Source organism: Coregonus clupeaformis, unplaced genomic scaffold (genome assembly GCF_020615455.1).
Source record: "Coregonus clupeaformis isolate EN_2021a unplaced genomic scaffold, ASM2061545v1 scaf0155, whole genome shotgun sequence".
Lineage (NCBI taxonomy): Eukaryota > Metazoa > Chordata > Actinopteri > Salmoniformes > Salmonidae > Coregonus > Coregonus clupeaformis.
In genome coordinates this window covers 396,458-410,151 of record NW_025533610.1, presented here as the reverse complement: position 1 = coordinate 410,151, position 13,694 = coordinate 396,458, and the positions used below count along the sequence as shown (strand labels likewise).

At 43.5% G+C, this 13,694-nt stretch overlaps 1 protein-coding gene across 1 annotated transcript; it reads left to right on the top strand.

The window, feature by feature from the left end:
* Positions 1–9,600: 9,600 nt before the first annotated feature.
* Positions 9,601–12,512, top strand: LOC121558601 (transmembrane protein 74-like). The gene is made up of 2 exons (XM_041871990.1): positions 9,601–9,776; positions 10,462–12,512. The coding sequence occupies exon 2, from the start codon at positions 10,524–10,526 to the stop codon at positions 11,355–11,357; it is 834 nt and encodes a 277-aa protein (XP_041727924.1). The 5' UTR covers positions 9,601–9,776; positions 10,462–10,523; the 3' UTR covers positions 11,358–12,512.
* Positions 12,513–13,694: the final 1,182 nt, after the last annotated feature.

The following is a 13,694-nucleotide window of genomic DNA, read 5'->3' as shown; positions in this document are numbered from 1 at the left end:
TTCAAGGGGAACTCGGGATATGGGTGACTAGTTAACGTTAGCTTGGCTCTCTCTGTGTGTTTCGTGCCGTGGGAGGAGGGGTTGGTTCATTGGCAGAGAGCAATGGCTAGCTAGTATGCTAACTATTCTAGCTAGCTAACTAACTGGCTGAATAAGTTGACAACGTACTCACTCAAACTGTCAAAACTAACCCAAAACTTTACACAACGTTAGACACGGACACAAATTATCTGTTTGACGTGTTAACACACTGTTGGTGGTTTGTTGTAACCGAGTATTGGTGCTAAACCGTGTTATTGGAGGCTGGCATGCTAGTTGGCTATGGCGTCATAGGATTCGGTGCCCTGGGTGGTTTCCACGGAAGAATACTGTACCAAGTTAGCTAGCTGAATAAACTAAGTTGGATTCTGTTCCTAGAAAACATTGAACCGCTGTAGTTTACAACAATTATAATTTCTAAAGTGGAAGTTGGGAGAGTTATATTTGAGTGTTTCAGTGAAACGTACGTGAGGGAGGCCCCGCTCTCTCGCTTTCCCAGATGTTTAGTTAATTTCATTCCTATCTCCTTTGCATTATTGTAGCCTTTTCTGTAGCCTGTCAACTATGTGTCTGTCTATCCCTGTTCTCTCCTCTCTGCACAGGCCATACAAACGCTTCACGACCCACGTGGAGTTCCAGGTCTCCGGCAGCCTCTGGAACTGCTGTTCTGCGACCAACAAGGCAGAGATCATCTCAGCCTATGCTACCCTTCAGTCCCTCGACTTCTTGGCGCTGACGGAAACATGGATTACCACAGAAAACACTGCTACTCCTACTGCTCTTTCCTCGTCTGATCATGTGTTCTCGCATACCCCGAGAGCATCTGGTCAGCGCGGCGGTGGCACAGGAATCCTCATCTCTCCCAAGTGGACATTCTCTATTTTCCCCCTGACCCATCTGTCTATCTCCTCATTTGAATTCCATGCTGTCACAGTCACTAACCCATTCAAGCTTAACATCCTTGTCATTTATCGCCCTCCAGGTTCCCTTGGAGAGTTCATCAATGAGCTTGACGCCTTGATAAGTTCCTTTCCTGAGGATGGCTCACCCCTCACAGTTCTGGGTGACTTTAACCTCCCTATGTCTGCCTTTGACTCATTTCTCCCTGCCTCCTTCTTTCCACTCCTTTCCTCTTTTGACCTCACCCTCTCACCGTCCCCCCCTACTCTCACCCTCTCACCGTCCCCCCCTACTCACAAGGCAATAAGCTTGACCTCATCTTTACTAGATGCTGTTCTTCTACTAATCTCACTGCAAATCCCCTCCAAGTCTCCGACCACTACTTTGTATCCTTTTCTCTCTCGCTCTCCTCCAACACTACTCACTCTGCCCCTACTCAGATGGTAATGCGCCGTCGCAACCTTCGCTCTCTCTCTCCCGCTACTCTCTCCTCTTCCATCCTATCATCTCTTCCCTCTTCTAAATCCTTCTCCCTCCGATCTCCTGATTCTGCCTCCTCAACCCTCCTCTCCTCCCTTTCTGCATCTTTTGACTCTCTATGTCCCCTATCCTCCCGGCCAGCTCGGTCCTCCCCTCCTGCTCCGTGGCTTGATGACTCATTGCGAGCTCACAGAAGAGGGCTCCGAGCAGCCGAGCAGAAATGGAGGAAAACTAGACTCCCTGCGGACCTGTCATCTTTTCACTCCCTCCTCTCTACATTCTCTTCCTCTGTTTCCGCTGCTAAAGCCACTTTCTACCACTCTAAATTTCAAGCCTCTGCCTCTAACCCTAGGAAGCTCTTTGCCACCTTCTCATCCCTGCTGAATCCTCCTCCTCCTCCCCCTCCCTCTTCCCTCTCTGTGGATGACTTCGTCAACCATTTTGAAAAGAAGGTTGACGACATCCGATCCTCATTTATTAAGTCAAATGACACCGCTGGTCCTGCTCACACTGCCCTACCCTATGCTTTGACTTCTTTCTCCCCTCTCTCTCCAGATGAAATCTTGCCACTTGTGACGGCCGGCCGCCCAACAACCTGCCCGCTTGACCCTATCCCCTCCTCTCTTCTCCAGACCATTTCCGGAGACCTTCTCCCTTACCTCACCTTCCATCTTCAAGAGAGCAAGAGTTGCACCCCTCCTCAGAAAACCTACACTCGATCGCTCCGATGTCAACAACTACAGACCAGTATCCCTTCTTTCTTTTCTCTCCAAAACTTTTGAGCGTGCCGTCTCTAGCCAACTCTCCTGCTATCTCTCTCAGAATGACCTTCTTGATCCAAACCAGTCAGGTTTCAAGACTGGTCATTCAACTGAGACTGCTCTTCTCTGTGTCACGGAGGCTCTCAGCACCGCTAAAGTTAACTCTCTCTCCTCTGCTCTTATCCTTCTAGACCTATCCGCTGCCTTTGATACTGTGAACCATCAGATCCTCCTCTCCACCCTCTCCGAGTTGGGCATCTCCGGCGCTGCTCACTCTTGGATTGCGTCCTACCTGACAGGTCGCTCCTACCAGGGGGCGTGGCGAGAATCTGTCTCCGCACCACGTGCTCTCACCACTGGTGTCCCCCATGGCTCAGTTCTAGGCCCTCTCCTATTCTCTCTATACACCAAGTCACTTGGCTCTGTCATATCCTCACATGGTCTCTCCTATCATTGCTATGCAGACGATACACAATTCATTTTCTCCGTTCCCCCTTCTGATAACCAGGTGGTGAATCGCATCTCTGCATGTCTGGCAGACATATCAGTGTGGATGTCGGATCACCACCTCAAGCTGAACCTCGGCAAGACGGAGCTACTCTTCCTCCCGGGGAAGGACTACCCGCTCCATGATCTCGCCATCACGGTTGACAACTCCATTGTGTCCTCCTCCCAGAGTGCAAAGAACCTTGGCGTGACCCTGGACAACACCCTGTCATTCTCCGCTAACATCAAAGCGGTGACCCGATCCTGCAGGTTCATGCTCTACAACATTCGCAGAGTACGACCCTACCTTACACAGAAAGCGGCACAGGTCCTAATCTAGGCACTTGTCATCTCCCGTCTGGATTACTGCAACTCGCTGTTGGCTGGGCTCCCTGCCTGTGCCATTAAACCCCTACAACTTATCCAGAACGCTGCAGCCCGTCTGGTGTTCAACCTTCCCAAGTTCTCTCATGTCACCCCGCTCCTCCGCACACTCCACTGGCTTCCAGTTGAGGCTCGCATCTACTACAAGACCATGGTGCTTGCCTACGGAGCTGTGAGGGGAACGGCACCTCCTTACCTTCAGGCTCTGATCAGACCCTACCCCCAAACGAGGGCACTACGTTCATCCACCTCTGGCCTGCTAGCCCCCCTACCTCTACGGAAGCACAGTTCCCGCTCAGCCCAGTCAAAGCTATTCGCTGCTCTGGCACCCCAATGGTGGAACAAGCTCCCCCACGACGCCAGGACAGCGGAGTCACTGACCACCTTCCGGAGACACTTAAAACCCTACCTCGTTAAGTAATACCTGGAATAGTATACAAATAATCCTTCCACCCCCCACCCCCCACCCCCCACCCCTCCCCCCATAAAAAAAAGTGCTTGTCCCACTGGCTACCATAAGTTGAATGCACCAATTTGTAAGTCGCTCTGGATAAGAGCGTCTGCTAAATGATGTAAATGTAAACGTGATTCTGCAGGTACTCTCCCAAGTATTATTACAATGGGCTTTCACTGCCATCTTGTGGACAAATTGCAAATAGAAGGACTTGGGGAAACGCACCCACCACAATCGTGTGCTTTCGTTTTGGTCAAGGAATACCTAAAGAGATATGAAACACAATCTGGAATCAGGACTCTTAACAGACCCAGTTATACTCAAGGGGGCTAAAGCAGACACATTGTTATACGGTCTTGTGTTAGGATATACACTGAGTGTACAAAATATTAAGAACACCTTCCTAATACTGAGTTGCACCTCCACCCCCCCACACGTTTTCTCTCAGAACAGCCTCGATTCGTCAGGGCATGGACTGAATGAAGGGGATAAGACAGGTTAAAATAGTATTTTTTAGATGGGTTTTTCATGCTCAACAGTTTCCCTCATGTATCAAGAACGGTACACCACCCAAAGGACATCCAGCCAACTTGGAGTCAACATGGGCCAGCATCCCTGTGGAATGCTTTCGACACCTTGTAGTCCATGCCACAAAGAATTGAGGCTGTTCTGAGGGCAAAAGGGGTGCAACTCAATATTAGGAAGGTGTTCCTAATGTTTTGTACAGTCAGTGTATTTTCAAAAATAGTCAAACTGTCAATTTAATCCCCAAGCTGTTTGGGTATGAAGTCAACTGCACTCTTGCGAAATGGTAATGTTATTATAGAGGAAGAGGTAAAAAATGCTTTTGTTCCCTTTGTTTTTCACCATTTGGACAAGGTTCTACTGTTATCACCAAACATATTTGAATTTCTGAACTGCTACATTCTCTCAGGAGGGGGGGTATTCCTTTAGGCTAAATAATCTCCTGGGTGTTTTTGCTGAGCGAGTAGTCTGAAATATAATTAAAATGTTGGGGTCATAGTTGACTGGCTGTGATGGATTGTCATTCATCTTAAACTGAAACGTGAATGTGTATCTGACTAAGGTATTGCAGGGTTGTCAGGTAGGAGTCCATGAATTTATGAATATCTATTTCATAAAAGCTTTGACTGTGATGTAATTATATTTTATGCTAATTACCTTAATTATTTATTACAAAAGATTTTGTGAGAACATTCCTTTTCTAATAAAAATGTCAAGCTAAACTTCACAACAAAAAAATATAGGTTTGTTTTATATTCGTCGTGGTTACTTTGCCAACAGACTTCTTAAGGTTTGGCATGTTTTGTCTCCAAAAATGAATGACATTTGGCCTGAAGGCAAGCTTATTTCATTTGACTAATGAACAAAACCTATCCCTGCTTCAAACCTGTGTTTTCCATAATAAACAGCTTTCCTGCACAACTATGCTCTGCATACAAAAACACCAAAGAGCTGTTTATATGACACTAACACTAAATCCCCATAACATGGTTTGATCACGATAATAGCAAATATTGCCCACTCTAAAACAAGATTTGCAACTGTATGCTGTAATAGTGTTATAATTAGATACAGTAAAATGGTCTAAATGTCACGAAGAGATAGGACTAATATTTAAGTTGCACAGACATTTAGGGGCAAGTCATAGAATTGCACGTAAAAGCTATCAGATAAATTAGTATGCAAAGCAAGCCACGCTATGGTAGAGGCCTTAGATGATAGCATTACATTATTTATAATGTAGAGAGTGCGGGTTGATGGAAAATAATAATCAATTATCCCTGCCTAGAAGTTTAATCGAATGAGCAGCATGAGTTAATGATTGTTGCAAAAAATATTTTTATTATCTCTTTATCATTTCATCAAAAGATGAATGTCTTCTTTAAATTGCCAATCTGGGGCACACACACACACACACACACACACACACACACACACACACACACACACACACACACACACACACACACACACACACACACAGCCTTGCCTTCCTGTTTTTGCTTCCATCTTTTGAGGTGTATTCCTTCTGAAAGGCATAAAAAAAGCTGATTGATATTCAGAGGAGAGAAAACAGCACTACATTATGAGAAGTTAAAACATAACCCATAGTATCCATGTCAGGGCAAGACCTTGGTCCAATTAGGAAGACCATTCAATGAACCTTCAGTGCCAACTACTGAATATTTAATGACCCTGTCTAACTGTTATCAACCTCCACATCCCCTCTCGGACTACTCCAATCGACACCAATTGACAGAGTAGAAGAAAGGATGATTGTCCACAGGATGTGCAGTACATGTGTATATTTCTGTACTGTTAGAAGGAAAGGTGACCATGGCTAGTTGCTGTGTATTATCACGGTCTGCATGATGGGCCCCGTGTAGCTCAGTTGATAGAGCATGGCGCTTGCAACGCCAGGGTTGTGGGTTAGATTCCCACGGGGGGCCAGTATGAAAAAAAATATGTATGCACTCACTAACTGTAAGTCACTCTGGATAAGAGCGTCTGCTAAATGACAAAAATGTAAATGTACTCCCTTTCTCTCTATTATACTCCCTATTTTTCTTTCTCTAATAGAATCCCTGAACCATTTTATTTTCTCGTAATGCTCTAGCCACCCTGCCTTGCCCTCCTCTCAAATGCAGCTAGGGTTTGCGTGCCAACTCTCCAAAACAATCTCTAAGGCATACGCCACTGAGCGACCTGCTTATTAATAATCCACCAAGCTATGGCCTTTAGATGCCCAGAGGCTGATGCTTGATTATATTTCCTTCCGTACACTGGAAATTGCTCATAAATGTCATTGAAATAAGTAAAAATATATTAATCTAATCATATACAGTGCCTTCCGAAAGTATTCACCCCCTTGGCATTTTTCCTATTTTGTTGCCTTACAACCTGGAATTAAAATTGATTTTGGGGGGGTTTGTATCATTTGATTTACACAACATGCCTACGACTTTGAAGATGTACATTTTTTTTTATTGTGAAACAAACTTGAGCGTGCATAACTATTCACCCCCCCAAGTCAATACTTTGTACATCCACCTTTTGCAGCAATTACAGCTGCAAGTCTCTTGGGGTATGTCTCTATAAGCTTGGCACATCTAGCCACTGGGATTTTTGCCCATTCATCAAGGCAAAACTGCTCCAGCTCCTTCAAGTTGGATGGGTTCCGCTGGTGTACAGCAATCTTTTAGTCATACCACAAATTCTCAATTGGATTGAGGTCTGGGCTTTGACTAGGCCATTCCAAGACATTTAAATGTTTCCCCATAAACCACTCAAGTGTTGCTTTAGCAGTATGCTTAGGGTCATTGTCCTGCTGGAAGGTGAACCTCTGTCCCAGTCTCAAATCTCTGAAACAGGTTTCCCTCAAGAATTTCCCTGTATTTAGCGGCATCCATCATTCCTTCAATTCTGACCAGTTTCCAGTCCCTGCCGATGGAAAACATCCCCACAGCATGATGCTGCCACCACCATACTTCACTATGGTGTTCTTGGGGTGATGAGAGGTGTTAGGTTTGTGCCAGACATATCGTTTTCCTTGATGGACAAAAAGCTCAATTTTAGTCTCATCTGACCAGAGTACCTTCTTCCATATGTTTGGGGAGTCTCCCACATGGCTTTTGGCAAACACCAAACATGTTTGCTTATTTTTTTCTTTAAGCAATGGCTTTTTTCTGGCCACTCTTCCGTAAAGCCCAGCTCTGTGGAGTGTACGGCTTAAAGTGGTCCTATGGACAGATACTCCAATCTCCGCTGTGGAGCTTTGCAGCTCCTTCAGGGTTATCTTTGGTCTCTTTGTTGCCTCTCTGATTAATGCCCTCCTTGCCTGGTCCATGAGTTTTGGTGGGCGGCCCTCTCTTGGCGGGTTTGTTGTGGTGCCATATTCTTTCCATTTTTTTTATAATTGATTTAATGGTGCTCTGTGGGATGTTCAAAGTTTCGGATATTGATTTATAACCCAACCCTGATCTGTACTTCTCCACAACTTTGTCCCTGACCTGTTTGGAGAGCTCCTTGGTCTTCATGGTGCCGGTTGCTTGGTGGTGCCCCTTGCTTAGTGTTGTTGCAGACTCTGAGGCCTTTCAGAACAGATGTGTATATATACTGAGATCATGTAACAGATCATGTGACACTTAGATTGCACCAGATCTTATTTAGGGGCTTCATAGCAAAGGGGGTGAATACATATGCATGCACCACTTTCCCATTATTTATTTTTTAGAATTTTTTGAAACAAGTAATTTTTTTCATTTCACTTCACCAATTTGGACTATTTTGTGTATGTCCATTACATGAAATCCAAATAACAATCAATTTAAATTACAGGTTATAATGTAACAAAATAGGAAAAACGCCAAGGGGGATGAATACTTTTGCAAGGCACTGTATCATCACATGACATGGGCATGTACCGTGGGAAGCTGTTTACATTAGCTGGTTAATGATTAGTGCTTAGGTTTTAGACTTAGGACTTATGTTCTATTTATGTACAGTACAATGCCCGCAGCTCCGTACCACAACAGATAAATAAATACCACAACCCATCTATGCTGCAATAATAAGTATGGTGTTTTATCAAAAGCATCATGACTGTTATAGTCCATACATATTATTTGTACATCCAGCATACTTGCTTATAAATGTCCTTTGTATTTTTATGTTGTTGTTTTATAATATGTGATTTTGTCTGTATTGTGATTGCTGCAAAAGTAATTGCCTCTGAGGACATGAAAGACATACATTTGTTATCCCCTAAAGACAATACAGACCCTTAAGGAGTGGCATAGCCATGTTTATAATCTACAGCCCATTCTCCCTTTGGATGTGCCAGTGGCATGAGACACTCTATGAAGATGTACTGGCCTCTGGGTTGCTGTCTTTGCCGCATGCAGAGCTTTTGTCCTTGGCAGAGTGGTGTAGCCTAGTTGTAGCAGATAACAACTGATGGTCTGTAAGTCTTAGCTCTGTTTATCCTTGGAATAGACAGCAGCCTGGCCACTCTCATAATGCAGGGTCATGATACATCAAGCCATGACTGGGAAGTATTGCTTCCCAAGCTCCGCTGGAACAACTGGCTAGATTAATCACCCTCCTCTCTCCTCCAGCCTCATCTGTTAAATGGGAGCTTATTGGGCCATGGGCCAAAGTCCTTCACCCTATACTGCCACTGGTCTGCTGCTGGCAACGTGTGCATGGGACACAGCTGCATAAAGGCATAGGGTTATACTAACAAATATGCAGGTGGATGTGACAATGGCATCAATTGAATTGCAAAGTGTTGCCATTCAGGAAAATCATTGTGCTGTATCTTTTGGATTGCTTTACAGCTTTACAAAGATGGGGATGGACTCAGAATATGTGAATGAATGACATTTACTAAGATTTTCAGGGCTAGATCTCTAGATTAAACCTGGATTAAATTATGCCTTTGACATAGTGACCACTAATCTTCCATGGGGCCAGGGCACAGATGGTGGGTAGGAGCGTTGGGCCAATAACCGAATCGTTGCTGCATCGAGAATCCCCGAGCCGACAATGTAAAATCCTGTCATTCTGCTCCTGAGCAAGTCAGTTAAGCCACAACAACTACTGCTCCCCCGGCGCGGATGACGTGGATGTCGCACCTCTCTGATTCATTTTTGTTGAATGCATTCAGTTGTACAACTGACTAGGTGCTCGCTTTCCCTTTCCCACATGTGGTTTAGTTGACAATTCACTGTAGGCTGGCTATGGTTTAGGCCTATGCATGTTTTCACTTGCAACCAAGCATCAAACGTTGCACAAAGTATACATCTTGAGCAGAATATTAACTCAGCTCTAGTAACGTTAATGGACATTTGATAAAATAAACGATATCGAATTTCCATAAGGTTGATACTTTAGCGGAAAATTATTTTTGCAATATTTATACAAGTCTATATGGACTTCAAATGCAGACGTCCATAAGAATTCAAGCCTCTCTGGTGTGTGTTTATTTGACTGCACGCTGGAGTAATCTGCATCTGTTCAAGGGTACCCGGGGTAGCCAGCTCATTTCAGCACCATAGCGAGGCAGTTTAAACCTTGCGTGGGAGGGAGGGACTACAGCGAAAATCTTTCGTCTCAAGCAGACGAGGATTCTAACATCATGTAGGCTACATTTTCGTTAAAGGCATTTAATCATCGATCTATTATGATTATTCTATACAAAGTATTCTGACATATGAAGAACATTCGACATAATGAATGGTGAAGAAGTAAGTGCTTTTTGTATTATTTATTTCCTGAAATACAGTAGTTTATATTAGCTGAGCACACTAAGCAGATGCACTGTGGCTATAGGAAAGATTATGCTATGTATGCTCCAACTACATATCGCCAAAACTATTACGTTATTTAATGAATCTTCAATATTTCACAGCGATATTCTAAAGAAGTGTATTGCAAGGCGTGGAAAGCATTTGATCTACTTCAAACCGATCCCTCTTTCCCACACAAAACAGCCTACTGCAATTATTTCTCTCCATAACAACCTATTGGAAATTGTATGTGCCCTATGATACCGTTATGGACACTTATCATGACTAGGTATAGTGAAGAGTGTGTTCTTCCAAAATATGATAGACATTATGTTTGAAAAATAATTAGAGATAATCTGTGGGTTTACGGGGATTGCGCACTAATTGGATAAAGCTAATCTGTCACTTTAATCGCTTTGTATACATGGAGCAAATTATTTAAACCCAAACAAAATGATTAGACTAACTTTGTCAATTTTTAGGCTAAGTATTTCTGATAACATCATGAGCATACGTGCCCAAAATGGGCTTGAAGCGCCACAAATTACGTACAGGTTGCTGCCGTTTTCCCCATGCAATAATTTGCTAGTTTTTAATAATCAGGCCCTATGTGACATCTGATTTGTCAATTATTTCTCATCAGGGATGCTGCGGACTGAGAACGCTGTGGGGAAATAATTGAAGTGAACCAGCGGAAAGAATCGAATGGCTTCTGTAGAGCTGCTTTATATAGATAAGGACGGAAGAGGCAGACAATCCGATCCTCCCTGCGTCCTTGACTGGGCTTCCAATCCGGTGCATGTTCGTAAGGCGAGCAGTTCAGCCGGAGGGGCGCTCTCTATCTCAGCTCCGGACTGCGAAGGACTGTGTAATTCAGCACCAAGGACGGTTCCCCATAACGGAAATCCGGATTTTAAACACAGTCACCCTGCGGTGGAGAAGGTCAGAGTGTGCTGCGACGAGGAATTAGAGACATCTTTCACCTATGTCGACGAGAATGTGAATTTGCGCCTGGCAAGCCCTGGGAAAAGTGGGGAAAGTATCCACAATTCCGGGTGTAGGCCTAATGACTGTCCCGAGGGGTTGCATGAGTTATCCCTAATGTCAGATGATGATCTCGCATCAGAAAGTTCGGGGGCATCTGTAGATTACGGTTTTATAAGCGCGGTCACTTTCCTAGTCACTGGGATCTCGTTAGTGATTATATCGTATGCAGTCCCTCGCGAGGTCAAAGTGGACCCGGAGAGCGTGTCTGCGAGGGAGATGGAGAGGCTGGAAATCGAAAGTGCCAGGGTAGGGGCACACCTGGATAGGTGCGTGATAGCAGGGCTTTGTCTACTGACGCTGGGCGGGGTAGTGCTTTCCACTCTGCTAATGATATCTATATGGAAGGGAGAGATGTACAGGAGAAAATCATTTGCATATTCCAAGCACTCAGCGAAACGATATGGCTCCATCAATTTCAAAACGAGATCTAGCCCTTGTCGGTCGTCCCCGCACCTGTCTATGAAGGAAGAGATAGATGAGACCTTGAATTAAAATGATATCCTGTTGACAAAATACTTTGTCTTGTGTTACTAAGCCAGAGCAACACAATACAGCATGATGCAGGTACTCCAGACCCAAAATGTGCAACCTGAACACATCAGTCGGTCTACCTACCTACATTAGCATAACTGTTAAAACATTAATTTGTTTTAATATCCAAGAAGATGAAATATACATTGTCTTATGGTATCATCTCTATATAATTTAATGGACATGCAAGGTATAGGCCTATTTAACCAGGTAAGCAAGTTAACAAAATGATACAGAATGAATAAGCAGGACAACATAAATTAAAAGAAAAAACATCTATGTTTAAGAAAAAATATGGTTGCTATCCTGCCACTGCCACCTTGCCTACGACACCACAGGGTGACGCTTTCTAAGGGTTGGCTCAAGATCACTTAATCACGTCAAAGAACTCACTTACTTCTAATGTACTGTACCTGCAGTATATGCAATATCATACTTGAATGATCACGCAACATGAGAACTCACTGGATCACGATATAACTATGTAATTAATAGATATCTTTAAGAGAAATAGGGTTTTATTTATAGGCTAGGCCAACCAATGTTTTTATTATAGGCTACTGATGGACATACATCCTACAACACCCTAAACCATATTGTCTTCCTTTGAGTAGTCTCAGATATGCCTTTAAAATGTTACTGGAAGAGGGATCTATTTCTTTTAACAAACCAGAAATGATGGGTGCAACAAAAACAGAAAATGTTCAATTCAGTTCATAGAACTGTTGGTTGAGAATTATTTTCTCCATGGTGAAGTGAGACACATCACTGTAATTTGCAATCATCTCTGTATTGTAGGCCTACTAGAGTAGCCTATAAGACAAGAGGCATCAAAGGAAACTTGTTACCTTGAAAATGGTTCCATCATTGCTCCACCTCTGATTTCAATTCTTCAAAGCCTTTATTCACAATCAGAAGTGTTTGCCTCCAGGGAAAAGATGCTCTTTGGTGATCACTAGAAACAGCTAATTCATATTGTCATTTTGTGGGGCAAATTCATGTTGTTCGGCTATTAATTATGCTTTCATTCATTTGCCCTCATCATGTGTTTTCCATTCTATTGTTCGATGATGCATATATGGTAATTGAATAAAATATACACCCCCACAAATTACAGCAACATGGTAAGACTGTTGTTACTATAACGAGACCCTGCTGTTTCAAGAACATCCTCTTTTGTGACAGTTGCACAGTTATGGCTAATGTACGGTAGTGCTACAGAAATGTACTGGTAGTGTAACTGTACAGTAGCAGACTGATGGTGAAACATAAACTCATCAATTTACTGCATTATTTGACACCTGTCTTAAGTACCTTCAACTTCACGCGACCTAGCCTAGTTGGATAAGATGTTATTAAGCAGACGCTCTTATCCACAGCAATTTACAGTAGTGAGTGCATACATTTTTATATTTGTTCGTACTTCCCCCTTGGGAACTGAACCCACAACCCTGGCATTGCAAGTGCCGTGCTCTACCAACTGAGCCACACGGAATGGCAAGTTTGTCTCAGTCTAAATCCCTCCAGTGGGAAAGCACATTCACTTTCCTTGTTCACTCGTCCCTCTTCACTCCTAGGACACATCCCAATAATCTCTCCTTTCTTTTGAAGTGTGCACTTCCCTTAAAGTATTTGACAGGAAATGACTGTCATTAGAAACTCCCTCTAGCCAATGCCTACACCAATCGAATGCTTTTCAATTTGTGGGGAATAGTGACAGAGAGCACACTTCAGGAAGAAGGAGAGATTATTGGGACATACTCCTTATTCTCTGGTCACAGAGGAGTAATAGAAAAATGTATCTGCACCAGAGAAACTGGGTGTTTTGGTAGCTAAAAGAGAATAAATTGCCAAATCAGAGACCTTTCTGGAAAGTTATATATAAAATAAATAAAAAACATTTCTTTACATCCAAGAATAGTATGTTTGGAGGCAAAGAGATGAAGAGGGGAGAGGCCACAAGGATGCAAGGAAAGATAATTGAGAATGCTATCTTAATTTCGATTTGCTCGATTCCTCACATATTTTCTCTTCGCCTCCCTCCCAACCATATTGGAGGAGAAGGTCTAAGGTCCCTCCCCTCTGACTTTCTTCTCCAATAAATTTTCAAAAGGTGGCGAGGTGGAGGATGTGAGAGATCCCTTCCTCCTTGTTGACATAGAGCTGTAGAGCTCCCACCATACCTCCATCTCTCTGCCATCCAAATGTCTCTAAGGGATTTGATCAGGGATTTGCTCAGTGCGACAACATTTTACAAGTCAAGCTCAAGTGTATTTCCAGAGGTTTCATGCATAAGCT